At 36.8% G+C, this 25,446-nt stretch overlaps 1 protein-coding gene across 2 annotated transcripts in view; it reads left to right on the top strand.

Annotated features, from left to right (window-relative positions):
* LOC150084630 (lysosomal-trafficking regulator-like) overlaps positions 1-25,446 on the top strand; it is an 813,382-nt gene that overhangs the window by 57,091 nt on the left and 730,845 nt on the right. Inside the window, exon 2 of one of the 2 annotated variants that reach the window (XM_090375369.1) lies at positions 11,985-12,179. In XM_090375369.1, coding sequence (XP_090231495.1) covers positions 11,985-12,179 — 195 coding nt within the window. Of the gene's footprint in view, positions 1-11,936; positions 12,180-25,446 lie in introns of both variants that reach the window. The other variant, XM_090375368.1, reaches the window with a different exon arrangement.

Here is a 25,446-nt window from a genome sequence, read left to right as displayed (position 1 = left end):
TAACCAAAAAAAATTGCCAAAAATAATTTTCCTTCCTGAAGCTGACAATGCTTTGCGACCGTATGTTGTGATCATAGGAACGAAAATTACTGAATAGGGGTGAGCATGACTCGTAAATTGGGATTATTTGTCTTCGCACATACGCGAAAAAGCCCACGAATCAGAGATTAGAAATAGCCAGCGAACATTAACAGAATTCTCATGTAATTTAATTTCGACAGTTTCTGCAATTAATAGTCTGGTATAATTACATTGGACACTAAGTATTTGGGACTCATTAAATTACAAAGTATGTTTTTCGTTAACGGCATGAAAGGCTAATTCTTATGCTGCTGAACGAGAAGCACGAACTGAGGCCACGTTGATTTACATGAAAATTCAGAGGAAAATGCGTAGAACCTTGGTACGACAAGTTGCAATCCCCGCAAGAAATATTGTATACCAGGTCATTTATTGTGTTGCAAACGAGAAAAGGGCTGAGCAATTTTTTAGTATAGTGGTTAGTTTCCGTATTGGCCCGGCCACAATATTAAATTTAGGACATTATATAATAATGTCCTAAATTGAATGCACATGACAGTACAGCTTTATATGAACTTCGGGAAAATAAAGACATTATTATAGAGAGGGCAGATAAATGAGATACAGTTGTAATACTCGATAAACATGATTATATTAATAAGTTAGATTCAGTTGTTTCAGATTCCTCCACTTATCTTGAAGTAGACCCAGCACTATTTACCAATTTGGTCAATCAATACAATAGCACATTAACCACATATCAAAAAAAAATGACTACATTACTATGGCTCAGATAAAGGAATTGAATGGCAGAACATACAATATGCCTGCACTTTTTGGTCAGGTAAAATTATACAAACCAGATCTCCTATTTAGCCTATTCTTTCCTACAGAAACTTGGCATTTTCATCTGTAGCCATGTGGGCAGGAGCAGGAGTGCGTAGCACACGCTTCTGGATTAGGCCGGAGATCGAGCCCGTGACCACAAAATACGCAGGATGCAGAAAGGTCAGGGAATGACTACCACATATGCCCAGAGCAATATGGCCTTACTTGCTAATGCTCCTAAAAAACTAAATAACAACAATATGTATATAGCATTATAAAATCCTTTAGACAGGAGTTACAATTTGGAATTAAGAACTACGATACACTATTTAATAACCTTAAGGACTGTAGACTTGGCGATAATGATAATTTATTCTCAATAGTTGTTACCTCATTATATACCAATGTATATAACAAGTTAAAGTTGAATATGAAAGTGTCTGTAATTCTGCCCAGACACGATAGGAGAGAGTATATGATGAGAGCCTTGTTCATCAGTTCAGCCCTGTAGAGATTGTGCAAGACTTAAGGGGTAGAATTTTTCTCAGCCTAGTCTGTGCTTGTTAACAGGAGAGACTGCTTCTATAGAGATGGGATACATCAGCAAGAATATTTGCTGATGCTATTAAGAGTTAGGTGAATCAGAAAACTGCTAGCTTGGGGGAGGGGGAATACATGGAATAATATATTAACAGTAGCTGCTGGCAGAGGTGAAAGTAATTCTTGCAGTGCTTCTGTTGAAATGCAATTGAGTAGAAGCCTGGAATGCAAGGCAATGCGGATTTCCGGGATTCATAGTGGAACAAGTAAATACATGGGCTGTGTTAGGTTAACTATGAGTAGAAACAGGTGCACGTATACTTGCATGTATACCAATGCTAGGAGTATAGTTAATTAATTTGATGAGCTTGAAGTGCTAGTCAAGAAATCAAATGCAGATATTGTTGGGATATCAGAGAGGTGGTGTCACACAGACATAACCAGCACAGAACTGGAATTTGGGGGGAACAATGTGTACAGAAAGCATATAAAAGACACGAAGGTAGGAGGGGTTATGCTGCTAGTTATGAAACACACAAAATCTAATGAAGTAGATCCAATTGATGTTGGTGGACAATGCAATGTAGAGTCATTTTTGGTGTGAAATAAGCGCTGGAAAAGGAAAATTGAGAGTAGATCTGTGTGTGTTATAGACCTTATGAGTATAAGGAGCAGTTGTGCAGAGAAATAGAGTGGGCCAGTAAATCAGAGTGTCTTATAATGGGGGTTTTTAATTTCCCCGAGATTGACTGGAATTTGTGGGTTGGTCACTCACACACTAGCAAGACTTTATTGGATTTAATGGATGATTGTTTTCTACAGCAGCATGTTCAGAAGGCAACTAGAGGGAGTAATACTCTTGATCTGATTATCAGTAGTGATTCTTCATGCATTAAGAATCTGCAGATAGAGGAACCACTAAATGGAAGTGATGACCGTGTGCTGAAGTGGGATTTAGTCAAAAAGGTGACTACCATCAAGGATAAAGAGAAGGGTTTTTGCTTTCATAAAGGTGACTATGGTGGTCTGAGACAGTATTTAAATTCTATATAGTGGGACCAACTGATGATGTTACCAATAGCAAATTCAAAGTGGGATGCATTCAAAGAATTAATCTTGGAAGCTGTTATTCTTTTAATATCAACTAAGAAATATTGTTCAAGATTTAGGCTTAAATGGAGGTCAGATGAACTAATTAGCATTAGTAGAGGCATATGATGCAAGAGAGCAAGCTTATCCAGCATCAGCCAAAAAAAAAAAAAAAAACTTCCACTTCACCCCTCCATTCGTTTGAAATACCTGTCCAGCTGAGCCTTAAATTTATTTAGGCTATCAACTTCCACAACAAGGGATGGAAGTCTGTTCCACCAACCAACTACCCGCTGGCTAAAGACAAATTTCCGCACATCTATCCTACATCTGTCTTTTCTCAATTTGAATTTATGCCCTCTCAGGTGATTATTCTGAGCAAGAGGAAGAATCCCATCAGCATTGAGCATGCTCAAACCATTCAAGGCTTTATACACATCTGTCAGATCACCTCGCTGGTGCCTAGTCTCCAGACACTGTAATTTGCAAAACTTAAGCCCTTTCTTCGTAAGAGCAACCCTTTGTTCCATTCATTAATCTTGTTGCCTTCTCTGTACTCATTCCAGCAGCTCTGCATCCTTCTTGAAATGAAGCCTCCAGACCTGTATATAGTACTCAAGGTGTGGCCTGACCATTGCCTTATACAAGGGAATAATCACCTCCTTATCCCTGCTAGAAAAATTCCTGTATATCATTTACAACACACCATTAGCTACTCTTGTAGCCCGTCTGCACAGCTCAGAGAACTTCATATCTGCCCGCACAATTACCTCCAGGTCCTTTTCATTCTCTACCACTGTCACTGTAGTACCACAGAATTTATATGTTGCTCTGGGGTTGCTGTTTCCCATATGTAGTACTTTACATTTGTCAATATTAAACTTCATTTGCCACCTCTCAGCCCATCTGCTCAACCTTTCCAGATCCTTTTGCAGCAGCATAGTGTCAGTAGTGTCCTTAACAACCCTGCCAACCTTTGTATCGTCTGCAAACTTGGACATTAAGCTTGATATACCATCATCAATATTATTTATAAATGCAGAAAACAATAATGGACCCAACACTGAACCCTGAAGGACTCCACTAATAACATTAGTCCACAATGAGCAGTGTCCATTGATTACCACTCTCTCTCTCTTCTCCCCCTCAACCACCCCTTTATCCATAGCACCAATTCCACACTGCCCCAATTTGTGCAGCAGTCTTCCATGTGCAACAGTATCAAAAAGTCTTTCTAAGATCCAAGTATATAATATCAAAGTTATTCCCTGCATCCAGTTCTTTTGTAACTGCATCATAGTATCCAATCAAATTGGTCAGGCAAGACTTCCCCTTAACAAAACCATGCTGTGTCCAAGCTATAACTGGAGTCTTGTTTAGATGATCCTGCAGTGCTTCTTTAACTAGTGCCTCCATTAATTTTCCTGGAAGAGTAGTTAAACTCACAGGTCTATAATTACTTGTGTTAGCCTTTGATCCTCCTTTGTGAATTGGGGTCACATTTGCATTTCTTCAGTCTATGGGTACCTCCCCTGAGTCCAAGGAAGCTCTCATAATTATGGCTAAGGGTTTGCTTACTTTCTTTGCTGCCTCCTTTAATATAACTGGGGAGATCTCATCCGCCCCGGGTGCCTTTCTTGTGTTTATCTCCAACAATTTCTCCTCCACTTTACTCTCAGTTATTACAAGATTATCTAGCTTACTGCTAGAGTTGAATACACCTCTGGCTGAATAACTCCTCATGTGTGAATGTCGATGCAAAATATTCATTTAGTTTGTTAGCTACCTGAGCAGGATCATCAACAGTTGAATCATCGATATCAAGTGGACCAATCTGATTCATCCCCTTCCTTCTAGAGTTTACATAAGTAAAGAACTCTTTGCTGTTTTTCTTAGCATCTTTTGCCAAATATTTCTCATAATCTGCCTTTGCCTGCCTAACCTCCTTTGTGAATTGATTGCAGACCAGCTTATATCTATTATAGACTTCTGAGTCACATGTTAATTTATATGTATCCCATGCATTTTTCTTCTCTGCCATGTGTCTCATTAGTTCATCTAACAACCATTTAGGCCTAAACCTTAAACAATATTTTTTAGTTGGTATGTAAAGCCTAGTAGCTTCCAAGATAAGTTCTTTGATTGCTTCCCATTTTGAATTTGCTGTTGGTATAATCATTAGTTAATCCCACTGTATAGAATTTAAATACTGTCTCAGACCATTGTAGTCACCTTTACGAAAGCCATAACCCTTCCCTTTACCTCTGATGGTAGTTACCTCTTTGAGTAAATCCCACCTCAGAACACTGTGATCACTGCCACCTAGTGGTTCATTTATCTGCAGATTCTTAATGCATGAAGAATCACGATTGATAATTAAATCAAGAGTATTACTCCCTCTAGTTGCCTCCCAAACATGCTGGTGTAGAAAACAATCATCCAATAAATCCACAAAAGCCTTGCTAGTGTGTGTGTGACCAACCCACAAATTCCAGTCAATATCTGGGAAATTAAAATCCCCCATTATAAGACTCTGATTTACTGGACTACTATTTACCTGTACATTTTCTTATTATACTCATCAGAGTCATTAGGACTATAGCACACTCCTACTCTCAATTTTGATCTCCCAGTGCTTATGTCACACCAAACTGACTCGACACTGCACTGTCCAGCAATGTCGACTGGCTTCACTTCCTTGGATTTTGTGTGTTTCTTAACTAATAGCATAACCCCTCCTCCCTTCCTATCCTTTCTGTAGACGTTGTACTCCCCAAATTCCAGTTCTGCATTCCTTATATCTGTGTGACACCACGTTTCTGATATCCAAGCAATATCCGCCTTTGATGCTTTGAGCAATACCTCAAATTCATCAAATTTATTTACCAAACTCCTAGTACTGGTGTACAGGTCATGGACCTGTTCTTATTCTTAGCTACCCTAACACAACCCATGTGTTTACTTGTACCGCAATGACTCCCAGCAGTCTCTGAAATATCCTGCATCTTGTTTTCTAGGCTTCTACTCATTACAATTGAAGCAGTACAAGAATCACTTTCACCTCTGCCAGTGGTTACTGTTAATCTATTAGTCCTTGTATCCCTCCCCCGAAGCTAGCAGTTTTCCGACCCACCTAACACTGCCTCGATAGCATAATCAAATATTCTTGCACCCTTTCTATTTAAGTGTATCCCATCCCTGTAGAAGCAGTCTCTCCTGTTAACAAGACCAGGCTGAAAAAAATTCTACCCCTTGAGCCTTGCACAGTGTTTCCAGTGCCGAATTGATCGACAAGGCTCTCATCATGTACTCTCTCCTATCGTGTCTGGGCAGAATTGCAGACACTTTCAAATTCAACCCTAATTCACAGCTTGTTTTCAACAGTGACCTGTACTCCTTAAGTAATTCTGCTGGTCTCCTACTCTTAATATCAATTGTGCCAACGTGTACAACTATATCACCTTTGTGCCCTTAAAAGATGATATCCGCTCTACAACGACATCAACCTTTGCCCCTGGCAGATATACCCTGGTCCTGTTCCACCTATTCTTTTTACAAAGTATGTTCCCCTTTCCCTGACAATAGAGTCACCAACAACTACTAGTTCCTGTGGGACCAGCGCATTCTGCCTTGGGGATTGTCGCTGTGTTGCGTGATGACCAAGTGCGAGCTCTGGCGTCGGTGTGGGCAGCTGAGAGCTTGATGGCCCCCTCAATTTAGATCCTTCTTGGGCATCCACCCTGTCCTTCAAGCTCTCATTACATATGTCGCAGACAAGAAAAATGCATGGGATACATATAAATTAACAAGTGACACGGAAGCCTATAACAGATATAAGCTGGTCTGCAACCAAGTCAGAAAGGAGGTTAGGCAGGCAAATGTAGGTTACGAGAAATCTTTGGCAAAAGGATACAAAGAAAATCAGCAAAGCATTCTTTATTTATGTAAACTCTAGAACAGGGGTGGGCAACTTTTTTCGTCAGCGGGCCCAATGAAATTTTCGTATCATGATGCGGGCCGAATGAAATTTTCGCATCCAGATGCGGGCCGGAATAGATTGAACGATTTAATAAAAAAAAAAATCAGAACCTAAAAAATGTTATATTACTTGAATTACCAAATTGTTAATGTATTTTTAAAAAAAATATCTGAATGTCCAATTATCATTGAAAATGCGGCATTTGGCATCAATTTTTCTTTTTTTTTTTTTAATTGGCTCATTTTATGGGCTATCAATTATATTAAATTAAAAATTGTAATAATTGGAAAAAGCATAAAACATAAAATATCTCGCACCAGTATTATTTTTTTCAATAAGAAGTCAAACCCAAAGGAACTTCGTTCGATCGATGCTACAATAATAATTAGGAAATAACTCTTTGACGCTGCGTAGAATCACTTGGTTACTGTTGTACTGGCCACGATTCCCAATTGAATCGAATTAAGCCGAACGTTTACGGCGAGTGTAGTCAGGTATGGATTTTCTATATTTATGCATTTACCGAGGGGGCCGGATTCAACATCGTCGCGGGCCGGATGTGGCCCGTGGGCCGGCTGTTGCCCACCCCCTGCTCTAGAAGGAAGAGGATAAATCAGATTGGTCCTTTTGATATCGATGATTCAACTGTTAATGATCCTGCTCAGGTAGCTAACAAACTAAATGAATATTTTGCACCTACATTCACACATGAGGAATTATTTAGGGAAGGGAATGCCAGAGGTGTATTATACTCTGGCAGTAAGCTAGATAATCTTGTAATAATGGAGTGTAAAGTGGAGTAGAAATTGTTGAAGATAAACTTAAGAAAGGCAGCTGGGGTAGATGGAATCTATCCAGTTATATTAAAGGAGGCAGCAAAGGAAGTAAGCAAAGCCTTAGCCATAATTATGAGAGCTTCCTTGGATCCATGCACTGGAAATGTACAAAGGAGGATGAATGAGAGACATAAGTAATTACAGACCTGTTAGGTGAACTTTTGTTCCAGGGAAATTCATGGAGGCACTGGTAAAAGAAGCATTGTAGGATAACCTAGACAACACTTCAGTTATAGCTCAGACACAGCATGGGTTTGTTCAGGGGGAAGTCTTGTCTGACCAATTTGATTGGATACTATGATGTAGTCACAAAGGAACCAGATGCAAAGAATAATTTTGATATCATATATTTGGATCTTAATACTATTGATACTATTGCACATGGAAGACTGTTGTATGTTGGTTATTTGGTTTTTAGGAGCATTAGCAACTAACGCCATATTGCTCCGGAATATGCGGTGGGCATTCCCTGACCTTCCTGCATCCTCCATATTTCGTGGTGATGGACTCGAAACCCGGTCTGATCAAGAAACGTGTTCTACGCACTGCTGCTCCTTCCCACCTGGCTATGGAGGTGCCTACATGGAAGACTTCTGCACAAATTAGAGCAGTGTGGCATAGGAGGCAAATTGTTGCTATGTATAAACGGATAGTTGAGTGGGAGAAAATAGAGTGGTAATCAATGAACACTGCTCTTCATGGACTAATCTTATTTGTGGAGTCCACATGGTTCAGTGTTGGAGCCATTGTTGTTTTCTGTATTTATTAATGATATTGATGATGGTATATCAGGCTTAACGTTCAAGTTTGCAGACGATACAAGGTCGGCAGGGTTGTTAATGACAGTATGCTGCTGCAACAGGATCTAGAAAAGTTGAGCAGATGGACTGAAATGTGTCAACTGAAGTTAACCTTGACAAATGAAAAGTACTGCATATGGAAAGCAGTAACCACAGAGTAACGTATCAAATGTGTTGTATTACATTGACAGTTGTAGAGAGTGAAAAGGACCTGGGGGTAATTGTGCAGGCAGATATGAAGTTTTCTGAGCAGTGCAGACGGTCTGCTAGATTAGATCATGGTGTCTTGTCAATGATATATAGGAACTGTTCTAGCAGGGATAAGGTGATGATTATCCCCTTGTATAAGGTAATGATCATGCCGCACCTTGAGTACTGTATTATAGGTCTGGAGGCCTCATTTTAAGAAGAATGTAGAGCTGTTGGAACGAGTACAGAGAAGGGCAACAAAATTAGTGAATGGAACTAAGTGTTGCTCTTACAAAGAAAGGCTTAAGTTTTGCAATTTACAGTGTCTGGAGACTAGGCACCTGCGAGGTGATCTGATTGATGTGTATAAAGCCTTGAATGGTTCGATCAATCTCACTGCGGATGGGATTCTTTCTCTTGCTTAGAATAATCACCTGAGAGGGCATAAATTCAAATCGAGGAAAGACAGTTAGAATAGATGTGTGGAAGTTTTCCTTTAGCCCGCGGGTGGTTGATTGCTGGAACAAATTTCCATCTGTTGTAGAAGTTGACAGCTTAAACAGATTCAAGGCTGAACTAGACAAACATTTGGTGCAACTGGATCGGTGAAATGAGAAGGTGTGTTTTTTTTTTTTTTTTTTGCCTGATGCTATACTTCTTGCCTCATGTTCCCATGCTAATGTAAATGTTGAATACACATTAGATATTATTTGGGATATGTTAAATAATAACTCTATACCAATTAATTATATGAAGCTTCCTATTAAAGAAATGTTTCACTTTATTAAATTCTTAGTTGAGACCAACTATATCAATTTTCGAGACAAAGTGTACAAACCAATTTTTGGTTTGCCGATGGGGTTGAGCTTGAGCGGCTTAATATCGGAGATCTATCTCTCAACGATTGAGCTTATACCTTTGACACCTTTCTACCCCGTATCACATACTATATGAGGTATTTAAATGGTCTAATTATTACTTTAGTAGTACTATCCAAGACATTTTACATTTGTTTAATAATATTCACTCTAGACTCAAATTTACATTGGGAAGGGAGGGTATGGATACAAAATCATTAAATTTTCTCAATTTCACACTTATTCGGGATTTGAATAAAATCCAATTTAACATCTATCGAAAACCTACAAACACCGGCATGCTTCTGCATTATAACAGCTATCACCATTTCTCCTACAAGAGATATATAGTATCTTTAATCAATTTCTAAATTCCCTATAAATATTCAACAACGGAATCTGCTTTGGTTCACAAATACAAATATTAACTAGCAGAATCTTGAACATGGGTTATCCCCTTGCTACAATAAACAGAATTAGGGTAAGAGATAGGGATAGGATAAAAAATACTACATCAACCAACAATCGTAATATTAAAAAATACTTTATTTCTGTCCCATATGTTGAACAGTGGCACAAACAGCTTAACATATTTTTTAAAGATACTGAATTTAATATTGTGGCCAGGCCAATACGGAAACCACACACTATACTGAAAAAAATCGCTTACTCCTTTCCTCGCTTGCAAGACAAATAAATGAACTGGTATACAATTTTTCTTGCTGGGATATAACTTGTCATACCAAGGTTCTACACGTTTTCCTCTGAATTTTTGTGTAACTCAACGCGCGGTCTCAATTCTCATTCAGCAAGCAGCATCAGAATTATCCTTTCACCGTTAGTGAAAAACATACTTTTTAATTTAACGAGGCCAAAATACTTAGTGTCCAATGTAATTATACCAGACTATTAATCGCAGAAACTATCGAAATTAAATTACATGAGAATTCTGTTAATGTTCGTTGCCCATTTCTAATCTCTGATTCGTGAGCTTTTACAAAAGCTCATGCGCGAAGACAAATACTCCCTATTTAAGTGTCATCACCCCTATTCGTTAATTTTCGTTCCTGTGATCATGATATACGGTCGAAAAGCGTTGTCAGCTTCAGGAATTGATTTTTAATGTGTTCATTTGATTTCTAACTGTGTTCAATTGGTTTTTTTTTTTTTTTTTAATTATTATTATTTATTTTTTTTTTTACAGTAATGTAAGATTTGCGATTTTTTCATTTTAATTGCTGACGAATATCATACAGAAGTGTTCTATATTATATTGAGGTAAACTTCTCTTATCATTTTACAAATATTGATATCAACGTATAACATATTGAGCATTACAGCTCTGGTTCATACCATCAAATTCATTTCAGAAGTACAGCAATCACATTTTTATTCCGAATAGAAAATGGGGACAGCTTTCCCATTGAGAAAAATGGAATTCATTAGGCAACATTTTATTTTAGAAGCTATAAAATTTAAACAGTAATACTTAGTTCAATTATAATGCCAAATTCAAAAATTGTTGTGCAAATAGGAAAACTATGTCCAGATGATAAATAGCTGAAATGTAGAAAGAAGCAAGATATACCCTGGTGCCTTTTAATTGAAAACCCTGTATATATATATATATATATATATATATATATATAGGGTGAATATATTAACTTTTATAATATCTGAGAAATTTGGCCTGAAATTCGATGGAAATTTCATGAGATTATTCTTGGAAATTTTCATTTCCAAGAATAATCTTATTATATTCATTATACCGATATGGATAGTATTATGTTTTTTATATGGATGTGAGACTTGGTCCTTAATTGAAAGACAAAAAAAATAAACTACTGGCTGTTGAGATGGATTTTTGGGAAAGATCGGCAAGAAAGTCTAGGACTGAAAAAGTTAGTAACAACATGATAAGGAATACAGTGAACATCCAAAAATCCATTATTGATAAAATAGAGGAGAAAAGAGAGGAAGACCAAGAAGGAGGTGGATAGAAGGTGTGAGAGCAGCTATAAATAGAAGAGGACTGGTGGACAGAGATTGGGAAGATGGAAGAAAATGGAAAAAAAGAATAAAGGAATGACTTTTTGATGTGAGGTTGTGGAGAACCATTTTAATAAGGAATAAATCCTAAGAAGAAAATGCTTTGACACTATAATTTTGGTTGAAAATTTTGAAATTTGAAACTCTTCTGATTGTTGACTATATATTAATACATTAAATTGTTAAAAAAATAGTCAATTCTCATTGAGGACTAACTATTTTTTGCATTTTTCCATGACAGCATAGTGGTTTTGGGGCCTGTCACCTGTTTGGAGAGCTATGGTTTAGAAGGCTAGAATATCTTTGTTTGAGGCTGTCGGAAGCTCATCCAGGTGGAACGTGTAGGATTTTGCTCCATCTGTTTTTCCAAATTTTTCAGCCCACAAAACATACAAAGAAGTCCATGATTATGCACTTCTACAGACATAATACATAAAGGTGGAATTATAATAATAATAAATATACCTAAAACCATACAATGAATGATTTGAGAATTTTATAACATCTGATACGGGAAGTTTTTATGTATAACCAAGTACGTAAACTGAGATTTAGATTGATAACAGAAAAACTAAATTACACATTGCAAATTGGTGATATTTTATCTATTCAAATGAAGTATAGAATTTTACGAAATATCAGTATTTCTAGAGTGCACTCTAAGAAACGTCTTTGTGTTGTTACTTGCAACGTATCTGTATTCAATATATTTGAAGAAATGTTATGCATTTAGAAATCTGTTTTGCAGCTTCAGAAAAAATGGATTCTATATGGGATATAACCATGGTCTTTCCAGAACCAATGATGTCTTATTTAGTCCAGTTTCAAACCAAATTTCCACAAGTTCCAAAGACACAAGTTATAAAGCATGATGAAGAAACAGGTGAACTTCAAAAAAAAGAAATGGAAAAGAAAGAATATCCTTTGTCACAAGTTGCAAGTAAGGTACAACTGTCTATTATAATTGCTGTAAACTTCATTATATTCACAGGTAAGAAATAATAATTTGTTTACTATTTATTAATGTAGGTTTTTTTTTTTCAATATTTTTTTTTTTTTTTTTTTTACTGCAGTATTTCTCAAAGTAGGAACTAGTAGTTGTTGGTGACTATTGGCCAGGGAAATGGGGAACATGCTTTGTAAAAAGAATAGTGGAACAGGACCAGGGTATTTCTTCCAGGGGCAAAGGTTGATGACGTTGAGTGGATATCATCTTTTAAGGGCACAAAAGATGATATAGTTGTACGCGTTGGCACTAATGATATTAAGAGTAGGAGACCAGCAGAATTACCTAACAAGTACAGGTCACTGTTGAAAAAAAAAGCTGGGAATTAGGGTGTAATTTGAAAGTGTCTGCAATTCTGCCCAGACACAATAAGAGGGAGTATATGATTAGCATTAGCATTAGCATTGGCATATGATGCAAGAATGCAAGCTTATTCAGCATCAGCCAAAAAAAAAAAAAAAAAAAACACCACTCCCATTTCACCCCTCCATTCGTTCGAAATACCTGTCCAGCTGAGCCTTAAATTTGTTCAGGCTATCAACTGCAACAAGAAGAAGAAGCTGCCCTTATATATACACATGTCCAAAACAAGTGCCTCCATGTTTTCTGCAGCAAGAAAAAAAGGTTAGAAAGGCTAGCTGGATCCCCAAAAACTGTAAAGCAATTAGTCTGTTGATATACTGTTTTAAGCAATATGGCCCTAGTTGCTCATGCTCCTAAAAACCAAAAAAAAACAAAAATAAATAAATAAATAAAATACTTGTTTAAATCATATTTTTCAAGCACTCAGAATTACTACTAAAACCAAACATCCTTGGGTGATTACCTCTTTCAATAATAACAAGTATTCCACCTCTCTAAACACCAAGAGGTTTGGTATCAGAATGGAACCTGCTCTACATCACTGATGAAGAAATGTGCAATCAGTTAAAATAAGAAGTTACAAATTTTAGATGCATGATAGTTTCTTTTAACTGTTCCCTACTCAAAACCTTATCCTTACTTTTTTACATACCTAGAACTATAAATACAGTCAAAGCAGGCAATTTAAGTTTTCAGTTAAGCAATTAATAGAGGCATATGATGCAAGAACGCAAGCTTATTCAGCATCAGCCAAAACTGTTATATCAGTATACCAAATCTGTTAACATGTTTTAAATATCAAATATATACTGACATTTTCTTCAATGAGCCTGTATAGGAACATCTTAACAGATGAGATGTTAAGGTTTTTACAACAATGCAATCCACTTAAATAGAAGAGGTGTAAGGATGTTTGCTGTGCAATAGGTGTGTTGGAAAACAGCTAGCCTGATATGGGGACACAGACTAATATATTATCAGGAGCCACAAGAAGAGGTGAAAGTGCTGCCTGCACTGCTTCTGTTGGAACATACACCAGCCAGAGGTTGAAGAAAGGCCAGGTGTTGGAGATTAAAAGGCCTATTGGTGTAATCAGGGGACAAGCAAATACAGCTGGACCTCTCTCTTTAACGAACTTCCATATAGCGAATTTTTTTGATTTCCCCTTTGTTTTTACATTGAAAATAGTTTCTGAATAACGAAGAAAATTTCCTTATAACAAACTGATTTCAAGAGACCCAGGATATATTGTTCGCACCTCTGGCCTTTAAGCAATAAAGCTGATGCTGTAGAAAGCAGGAATTAAGATAAAGAATTAATCCCTTTAGGTGCCCGTAAAACCTATACAACCACTTCCACCTTAAAAACGAGGAGGCGGTGATTGTTTAGGTTTTGTGGGCAATCGTGCCTACTGCACTGAGAAGTTGCACTGGTCAACTGCTATCTATGTGCTTACATCCATTGGCAAAGATTAAGGCGTATTGCCAACACGAACATTGTTGTTCGTGTTCCTCGACATATTGCTCCTCTGGCCACTTAGCCTGGTGGATAAGTGGCCAGAGGAACAACACCTCATACTCTGCAGATTTCCTAGTTTTAAAGAAGAAAGTTTAAGAAGCAAAAACTCAACTTTTCTTCAAGCAAATTTTACTAGTACAATATACATGTAGAACTGATAAATTAAAATGGTTCTCGTTTCATGATTTAAACTAGCACTGAGGGACCAAGTGGGGAACTCATCACTCTTTGTACAGTCTTCCACACTAAATTAAAATGAAAGTCTCGTTTCATAATTTAAACTAGCACTGAGGGGAGAAGTGGGGAACTCATCACTCTGTACAGCCTTCCACGGACAGTGATATTGTAAGTCGTGTAAAAACCTAACCTTTTTTTTTTTGAAAGTCTATTAAAAAACCCACACTTCTTTTCTTTGAATCCCTCCCAAAGTCGTGTAAAAAACTAACCATTTTTTCACCAATCAAATTTTATTAAACAGCTCACACCCAAAGTTGCTTAAAAACCTAACCTTTTTTTTTTTTATGAAAGTCTATTAAAAACCCACACTTCTTTTGCTTGAAGTGGCACAAAAAACATAACCTTTTTTCACTAATGAAAGTCTCTTAAAAAACCCACACTTCTTTTGCTTCAATCCGTCCCATGTTAGTGGTGTAGAAACCTAACCTGTTATCACTACCCAAAAATTAAATTCTAGTAAAGAAGCCACACTTTTTTTGCTTGAATCCATCCCTAAGTTGCATCAAAACATAACCTTTTTTTAAAACTACATAAAAGAGAACAAAAAATTCAACTTATCTTTCAACCAGAAGCAAGCTTTAATTACAGAAAATGGACGAACAGTATTATCACAATCTGAAAAAGAGAACTAACGAGTCACACGATAATAAGCACCCCCCCCCTTCAATGACACAAACAGCAAACCACTTATTTCACGGTTAGTCGTGAGAACACTCGCTTAACTGCATCTTAACCCAAGATTCTACAGATATGAAATAGTAACCTACAAAATCTCTATCTAAATTCAAAATAAACTAAGGAGTGTGACTAGGACTATAAAGGTATTTCTAGAAAAAAATTTAATATGGCAATTAAATTAATAAAATGGCAAAAATTTATCAAAAACTTAGCATTTGCTGGAGCTGCAAAATCTTTTCCAACACGTGGATAACCTCATTCTATTTGTTAGTACCAACTTCTGATATTGTGAAATTTTCATTGAATTTATCTGAATCATTATGTTACAAATAAAGATCACTTTTTGGACAAATATATTATTATTTATTTTGGAAGTTTACTATTACTTAAAATGCTGTTTCATGGGTTGTGTTCCTTCTTCAGTGAAAACGGTAACTCCTGTTAGCGAAAACTGACAACCTGGTTGTGATATTTTCCCAATATCCAAAATTTTGCTATCAGGTTATATAATAATGTTCAGAAATGTAATGTATGTAATAAATAATGCAGTTGAATGTACTTTTCCTTTTTTTTTTTTTTTTTAAATGTTATGTTACTCATGCATCCAAGGTTAGGAAGTTAGAAAGCTAAAGTGTTAGTCTCTGGTTCAGCATTATAGCTTCAGTATCATGAGCTTTTAATATTACAGTGAAGGCTGCTATTATAAGTATTGCCTATTATGAAATTTAATTTTATCAATAATTATTACTGTATTGTCTGTTTAATAATATTAAATACAGGAACACCCCAACTTATGTAATAATCGATTTATAAAAATTCGACTTAACATAAGTTTTTGCACCAACCGGGCTAGCCAGGTGGGTAAAGTGTCTGCCTGGCAACCCAAAGATCATGGGTTCAATCCCACCTCAGGCTTTGATCAGAGTAAAATGCAAAACTTTTGGAGGTGCATTATGGCCACAGAAGCCGATGCACCAACAACTAACAAAAAAAAAAAAAGTTTTTGCTGGCTGGTTCAAACTTAAAAAATTTGTGGAAACGTATTTTGCTTCCTGTAAGAATAAATGGAGGTATCGTGAAAATATCATAATGCAAACCCAATAACCCATTGGGATTTTTTTTTTTTTTTTTTTGTATTTCTTTCAACTCCTTGGAAGTTGAATATTTCACTATATTACTGAGCTATTTATCTCTCTAAAAGGTATTGTTTAAAATGGAAATTGCACTACCCTTCATTTGTCATATGTTCCCATTATAAGAATCAGTTTTGAACGCCTTTGTGATATTTTCCTAAAGTACGTTTCTGGAGGTTATGACCATAAAACAAAAACAATTTGTACTATCCTGTTTATTGGGCTTTTCCGTTAGTGCATCTAATTATAAACGGGTGGTAAACTCAATCTTATTACATTTATGATAATACTGATAACTGCAGTTGTGTCATTTTTTATGCTATTATGGTGAAATGTGTTCCACTTCACTGAAATCTTCAATCATATAAAAAACAAATTTTCAGAAACTTCTCTTCCTATTTATGTATTACAATGATGAAAGGAAATGGACCAACGGAATGTGCAAGTGCTGGCAGTGCCAGGAAACGAAACAAAATTGATTTAGAAATAAAGATGAAAATGATTAAGAAGTACGAAGCAGGACAAAGTTTGTCATCTATTGCAAGGGAATTAGGTCTCGCTGCTTCAACAGTGAATACTGTTTTAAAGTACAGTGCGCATATAAAAGAACATGTCAATGGATCAGCGCACTTAAGATCAACAGTGATCACAAAACAGCGTTCAGGTGCTATGTCGAAAATGGAACAGCTGTTAATAATATGGATGGAAAATCAGATTCAGAAGCTAGTGCCCCTGAGTCTAATGACCATTCAAGCAAAAGCAACAAGTATCAATAAAGATATTAAGGAAAAACACCCCAGGGGCTCACATCTGGTGAGTATGGGCTTGGCAAACCTAGGGTTCTGAGCTGGATATCATCATTCTTTGCTTCCTTACTTTTTTGGTAATTCTCTCTCTCAATGTAACGCGGGAATTTTTTTTTGACTGGTGCAGCATAACCCTCAGGCTTCCTTGCACCATATGGCTAATAATAATAATAATAAAAAGTATGGAAAAGTATGTTACCTTACAAATTAAAACCACTGTACAATTCTAGAAATCCTCGTGCATTTAAGAGCATCAATAAAGCCACCCTACCCGTGTATTTCCATTTGTACCAGAGAGCATGACTAACAATATCTCTCTTTGAGGATTGGTTTAAATGCTGCTTTATTCCCGAGGTTGAAAAATATTTTAAAGACAACGATGTTCCTTTCAAGATTTTGCTTCTATTAGATAATGTTCCTGGACAGCCTACGCATCTAAATGATTTCAATTTGAACGTGAGAATAATATTTCTACCACCAAACATTACTTCACTCATCCTACCTATGGATAAGGTATTATTTTGAATTTAAATGCATACCATTTACGCACATTTGCTCAGGCATTGTCTGCAGTAGACAATGAGAAAATTTTACGTTAAGAGACTTTTGGAAATCTTACAATATTTACCATGCCATCTTAAACATTAATAAGGCCTGGATGGAAATTACCAAAAGTTGTTTAAATGGCACATGGAAAAAAATATGCCTACGTTACGTAAAAGGTTTTGAAGGATTTGAAAAATACGAATCATATGAAGAAGTTACAGATATGATTGTAAAGGTTGCAGAGCTACTTCAGTTGGAGGTTGTTGCCAAAGATGTGATGGAGTTAATAGAGGAAATAAAAGGAATTATCTAATGAAGAATTTATTGACTTGCAAACAATGATAACGAAAGAAGAAAATGCTGATGAAACTCAAGATGAACCAAATGAGGAGCCGAGACGCTTCATCAACAGAGAGATGGCAATAACATTTCATGAAATTGTATCGGCAGTGGCGAAGTTTCGGAAGATGGATCCTGACAGGAAACGATTCTTAAAAGTTTACAGAGGGGTGAATGATATGCTTCCTACAAAGAACTCTACAGTGAAAATAAAAAAGCCACCGTCCAGTCATCCATTAATATATTCTTTCGTAAAGTTGAGTGGCCGACCCCTTCTAAATCTCTACGGCCCTCAACCTCTGCAGCAGCGTACTTATCAGTTGAAGACATCAATTCTGGCAGTGATGATCGCAAGGTAAAACTTACTGATGTTATGCCTGTCTCCTTCTTTTTTTTTTTTTTTTTTGTAATTTTATAATTTGGAAATATTTTTTAAATTGCGCTTTTGTAATTTTTCCTGCACATGAGATAAAAAATTGAATAAACACAATAAATAATTCTATTTACATGTTTGTTGGACATTTCTTTTTTGTTTCAATCAATTCAGTCAGCACAGGTGCGAGTGCTGCTCAGGAATGGGGGAAATTCCGATTTACATAGCGTTCCATGGAATGAGACCCTTATATAAGTCGGGGAGTTCCTGTATTAGAAAATTCTCTAGTTTTAATCGATAATATATGTATATATAAAAACAAAACATAATGAGGGCTGCAGCAGTAATGTATATTTCCTGTAGAAATTTTTTCGAAATGTTCACCTCTTGCATTATTATTTTTACCACTGTCAGTTTATCTGGGCACATAGAAGTTGCTATTATGTTTTTCCTTAGAATTCAAACAAATTTATGAATTGAAATAGATTACTTGAAACATGGTAAAGCATGAATGACTAGCAACTGACTTTTCTTTCTGTTTTCACTTTTTCTGCATTGCTAGCCAGCAGTGTTTAGTCTGTAGTTCTTCATTCTGAGGTACACATGGGGGTGGGGTTGTTCTCCCCATGGCCAATGCTATCTTTTTTTTAACAAAGAAGTAATGTATGATCAGATCATCTGGAATGCTCCTCTTAACCAAATATTTTATTCACTACAACATCCTCAAACATTAAACAGATCAACCAACCAGCATTACTAGTTGTATTTCTGAAGTTATACATATTATACATACAATCTTACTTTTTTCCCAAATCTTGAATTCAATTATTGGATATCCAGAGCCGGAACTACAGTGGGGCAAGTGGGGCTTCAGCCCCAGCCACAGCATTTTAAGGGAACATTCGACCAATCATGTATTTTAAAACTGCTTCCTTTTTGCTTTAATTATAGTCAGACCTCTATTTAACGAACTTCTTTAGAGCGAATTTTTTTGAATCCCTCTTGGTAATTACATTTAAAATTTCCATATAACCAACAGATTATGACAGCCAACTTTGTATGCATTGTTCCCACCAATTGGAAAGCTCAAATTAAGCGTTAAAGGGATTACTTTTCCACAACGTTAGTGGTGCTCGTAAAACCTATGCATCCACTTATCCCACATACCAAGAAGTTGTCATCTGTTTTTCGGAGAAGTTAGTGAACCACACCTTTCAGTAAATTTTTCCTGTGTATGTTTACATGGTTATCGAGTGATTACACTCGATAACCATGTAAACCAGGTTATCGAGTTTACATGGTTTTCGAGCGATTCCAGCAGTTTGGACAGAATTCAAAGAAACTAGTGAAAGTAGCAATGTCAGTGGGGAGGGGGTTTAGTGCAACCTAAGATTTTAAATAAACTTTCCTAAGATGAAATGTTGGAAGATTTTGAAACTGTGTCGAGGCATTCACTGTGAAGGAAAAGTTCCAAAATATAATTGCATACAGGCAATAATAATAAAATAAATAAAATAATACACTGCATGCATTATATCAACAATCAACACATTTTAAAATTTCTTTCAATTCCTCATCGTCAATGATATCATTATTTTCTTTTATTTAATTTAAAGTTACTTTGTTGAATTAATAGCCGATCCTTTAAGGATAAAATATTGCAGTTTAATAAGATGTCACAAGGTAATTTTTTAAATGTGTTCTTACTTTCAATTTTGTTTCCTTCAAATTCTTTCAACTTGCTCTCAATTTTAGCTTCATAATTTCCTACTGAATTTTTTCAAATTAGCAAATTTTTTCAAATTGATAGTTCCTATAATTAATTTATCTACTTTTAGTATAGTTATATGTCAACTTTGTAAACTTCTGAAAGGCAAGAGAGCTCCTGCAGAATATCAATTATTAGTGTTACATCGTTAAGGAATTCCAGATTTAAAAATCAGTTTAATAATCCCAAATATTTAACATCTGATTCAAAATGTTTGCACAAAGTGGAATAATTTCTCCAAATTAAGTTTTATAATAAAATATTATAAAAAAAATTAATGATTTTAGAGATTTTTTCAAAGACAGTTTATCTTTAAAATGGTGAGAAATTCCCATTCAATTAAAATATTCAGAAATGTCCTTTAAACAATGCAATTTGCAGAGCTGAAGCTGAGCAAGCTTTCAACATAATGAATAATATTGTAACAATAAAAAGCCCAACTTTGACAATTAAACACGTTGCAGATATGATGACCATAAATCTAAATGGAAAATCATTGCTTCAATTTGATCTGGATCGTTACATAATCATCGTTCAACTATTTAACAAAAGCAGAAGATCGACAACAAATATTAATAATGAAATAAATTTTTGGGAATTTTTAGAATAAATTTTTCTTCACTATTTGTGTAATAATTTTTTTCTCTCTAATCTGTGATTTTTGTGTACCTTTTATATGAGGGTTTCCAAAAAAAAAGTAAGGTAACACATTTTTTTTCTTAATAATGGTGAAAGGGAATGAGATGAAACATGATGGAGAGATAGATCCATTAATAACGTTCAAAAAGACCGCCAGTGCAGGGTTGCTCACCTCACAGCAGCTTCCAGTCGCAAAATGGCAGCTACCATGCGAGTTTGGTCCAAAACAGGTGTTTGTGAAGTTATTCACTTTTTGCAAACAAAAGGGTCTTCACTGAGTGACATTCACCATGAACCGGTTGCTGTGTATGGTGAAAAGGTGATGACAAATTTAATGAATTAGAGATATTCCTCAAAACATCAAAGGCAGACATTGTTGAGATATCAGAAGCGTGGTGCCACATAGATATAAGGAATGCAGAACTGAAATTTGCTGAACGGTGCAGTGTGGAGTCAGTTTGGTGTGACATAAGCATTGGGAGATCAAAATTGAAGAGTAGGATTGAGCTATAGGCCTAATAACTCTGATGAGTATAAAAAGAAACTGTGCAGGGAAATAGAGTGGGCCAGTAAATCATAGTCTTACAATGGGGGATTTTAATTTCCCAGATATTGACTGGAATTTGTGGGTTGGTCACTCACACACTAGCAAGGCTTTTATTAGCATTAGTAGAGGCATTTGATGCAAGAAAGCAAGCTTATGCAGCATCACCCAAAAAAAAAAAAAATAAATAAATAAAAAAATAACCACTTTCACTTCACCCCTCTGTTCGTTCGAAATACCTGTCCAGCTGAGCCTTAAATGTATTTAGGCTATCAACTTCCACGACAAGGGATGGAAGTCTGTTCCACCAACAAACCACCCACTGGCTAAAGGCAAATTTCCTCACGTCTATCCTACATCCGTCTTTCCTCAATTTGAATTTATGCCCTCTCAGGTGATTATTCTGAGCAAGAGGAAGAATCCTATCAGCATTGAGCATGCTCAAACCATTCAAGGCTTTATACACCTCTATCAGATCACCTCGCTGGTGCCTAGTCTCCAGACACTGTAATTTGCAAAACTTAAGCCTTTCTTCGTAAGAGCACCCCTTTGTTCCATTCACTAATCTTGTTGCCCTTCTCAGTACTCGTTCCAGCATCTCTACATCCTTCTTGAAATGAGGCCTCCAGACCTGTATACAGTACTCTAGGTGTGGACTGACCATTGCCTTATACAAGGGAATAATCACCTCCTTATCCCTTCTAGAAAAATTCCTATATATCATCGACAATACACCATGAGCTACTCTTGCAGCCCGTCTGCACTGCTCAGAAAACTTCATATCTGCCTGCACAACCACCCCCAGCTCCCTTTCATTCTTTACCACTGTCAGTGTAGTACCACAGAGTTGATACATTGCTCTGGGATTGCTGTTTCCCATATGTAGTACTTTACATTTGTCAATGTTAAACTTCATTTGCCATCTCTCAGCCCATCTGCTCAACCTTTCCAGATCCTGTTGCAGCAGCATAGCATCAGTAGTGTCCTTAACAACCCTGCCAACCTTTGTATCGTCTGCAAACTTGGACATTAAGCTTGATATACCATCATCTATATCATTTATAAATACAGAAAACAACAATGGACCCAACACTGAACCCTCAGGAACTCCACTAATAACATTAGTCCACGTTGAGCAGTGTCCATTGATTACCACTCTCTCTCTCTTCTCCCCCTCAACCACCCCTTTATCCATAGCAGTAATTTGATTCCAATTCCACACTGTCCCAATTTGTGCAGCAGTCTTCCATGTACAACAGTATCAAAAGCCTTTCTAAGATCCAAGTATATAATATCAAAGTTATTCCCTGCATCCAGTTCTTTTGTGACTGCATCATAGTATCCAATCAAATTGGTCAGGCAAGACTTCCCCTTAACAAAACCATGCTGTGTCTGAGCTATAACTGAAGTCTTGTCTAGATGATCCTGCAGTACTTCTTTAACCAGTGCCTCCGTTAATTTTCCGGGAACAGAAGTTAAACGAACAGGTCTATAATTACTTGTGTCGCCCTTTGATCCTCCTTTGTGAATTGGGGTCACATTTGCACATCTCCAGTCCATGTGTACTTCCCCTGAGTCCAAGGAAGCTCTCATAATTATGGCTAAGGATTTGCTTACTTCCTTTGCTGCCTCCTTTAATATAACTGGATAGATCCCATTCACCCCCAGGTGCCTTTCTTGTATTTATCTACAACAATTTCTCCCTCACTTTACTCTCAGTTATTACAAGATTCTGTAGCTTACTGCCAGAGTTGAATACACCTCTGCAATTCCCCTCGCTGAATAACTCCTCATGTGTGAATGTCGATGCAAAATATTTATTTCGTTTGTTAGCTATATGAGCAGGATCATCAACGGTTGATCCATCGATATCAAGTGGACCAATCTGATTCATCCCCTTCCTTCTAGAGTTTACATAAGTAAAGAACTCTTTGCTGTTTTTCTTTGCATCTCTTGCCAAAGATTTCTCGTAATCTGCCTTCGCCTGCCTAACCTCCTTTGTAACTTGGTTACAGATCAACTTGTATCTATCATAGGCTTCTGTGTCACGTGTTAATTTGTATGTATCCCATGCATTTTTCTTCTCTGCCATATGTCTCTTTAGTTCATCTGACAACCACTTAGGCCTAAACCTTGAACAATATTTCTTAGTTGGTATGTAAAGCCTAGTAGCTTCCAAGGTAAGTTCTTTGAATGCTTCCCATTTTGAATTTGCTGTTGGTAACATCATCAGTTGGTCCCACTGTATAGAATTTAAATACTGTCTCAGTCCATCGTAGTCACCTTTACGAAAGCAACAACCCTTCCCTTTACCCCTAATGGTAGTTACCTCTTTGAGTCAATTTATGGATTGATTGGATGATTCTTTTCTACCTCAGCATTTTCGGGAGGCAACTAGAGGGAGTAATACTCTTGATCTGATTATCAGTAGTGATTCTTCATGCATTAAAAATCAGCAGATAAAGGAACCACTAGATGGCAGTGATCGCCGTATGCTGAAGCGGGATTTACTCAAAGAGGTAACTACCATCAGGGGTAAAGGGAACGGTTTTTGCTTTTGTAAAGGTGACTACGATGGTCTGAGACAGTATTTAAATTCTATACAGTGGGACCAACTTATGATGTTACCAACAGCAAATTCAAAATGGGAAGCATTCAAAGCACTTATCTTGGAAGCTACTGGGCTTTACATACCAACTAAGGAATATTGTTCAAGGTTTAGGCCTAAATGGATGTCAGATGGACTAATGACACATATGTCAGAGAAGAAAAATGTATGGGATACATATAAATTAATGGGTGACATGGAAGCCTATGATAGATATAAGCTGGTCTGTAACCAAGTAACAAAGGAGATTAGGCAGGCAAAGGCAAATTGTGAGAAATCCTTGGCAAAGGATGCAAAGAAAAACAGAAAAGAGTTCTTTACCTATGTAAACTCTAGAAGGAAAGGGATGAACCAGATTGGTCCACTGGTTATTGATGGTTCAACAGTTGATGATCCTACTCAGGTGTCTAACAAACTAAATGAGTATTTTCCATCTACATTCATACACGAGGAGTTATTCAGGAAGGGGAATGCCAGATGTGAAGTAAACTCTGGCAGTGAGCTAGATGATTTTGTAATAACTGAGAGTAAAGTGGAGGAGAAATTGTTGAGGATAAACATAAAAAAGGCACCTGGGGTGGATGCGGTCTATCCTCTTACGTTAATGGAGGCTGCAAAGGAAGTAAGCAAACCCTTAGCCATAATTATGAAAGCTTCTTTGGACTCAGGGGAGGTACCCATAGACTGAAGATGTGCAAATGTGACCCCAATTCACAAAGGAGGATCAAAGGCTGACACAAGTAATTATAGACCTGTGAGTTTAACTTCTGTTCCAGGAAAATTAATGGAGGCACTGGTTAAAGAAGCACTGCAGGATCATCTAGACAAGACTTCAGTTACAGCTCAGACACAGCATGGGTTTGTTAAGGCAAAATCTTGCCTGACCAATTTGATTGGATTATTATGATGCAGTCACAAAAGAAATGGATGCAGGGAATAACTTTGATATTATATATTTGGATCTTAGAAAGGCTTTTGATACTGTTGCACATGGAAGACTGCTACATTGCTGGTAGGGATAAAGTGATGGTTGAGGGGGAGAAGATAGACTGGTAATCAATGGACACTGCTCATTGTGGACTAATGTTATTAGTGGAGTCCCTCAAGGTTCATTGTTGGGTCCATTATTGTTTTCTGTATTTATAAATGATATTGATGATGGTATATCAAGCTTAATGTCCAAGTTTGCAGCTATACAAAGGTTGACAGGGTTGTTAAGGAAACTGATCTGGAAAGGTTGAGCAGATGGACTGAGAGGTGGCAAATGAAGTTTAACATTGACAAATGTAAAGTACTACATATGGGATACAGCAACCACAGAGCAATATCAACTCTGTGGTACTACACTGACAGTGGTAGAGAATAAAAAGGACCTGGGGGTAATTGTGCAGGCCGATATGAAGTTCTCTGAGCAGTGCAGACGGGCCAAGAGTAGCTCATGGTGTCTTGTCAATGATATACAGGAATTTTTCTAGCAGGGATAAGGAGGTGATTATTCCCTTATATAAGGCAATGGTTAGGCCACATCTTGATTACTGTATACAGGTCTGGAGGCCTCATTTCAAGAAGGATGTATAGTTGCTGGAACGGGTACAGAGAAGGGCAACAAGATTAGTGAATGGAACAAAGGGTTGCTCTTACGAAGAAAGGCTTAAGTTTTGCAAATTACAGAGTCTGGAGACTAGGCACCGGCGAGGTGA

Source organism: Mastigoproctus giganteus, chromosome 6 (genome assembly GCF_048544385.1).
Source record: "Mastigoproctus giganteus isolate SK-2022 chromosome 6, ASM4854438v1, whole genome shotgun sequence".
Taxonomy (NCBI): domain Eukaryota; kingdom Metazoa; phylum Arthropoda; class Arachnida; order Uropygi; family Thelyphonidae; genus Mastigoproctus; species Mastigoproctus giganteus.
This window is presented reverse-complemented; position numbering and strand designations above follow the sequence as displayed.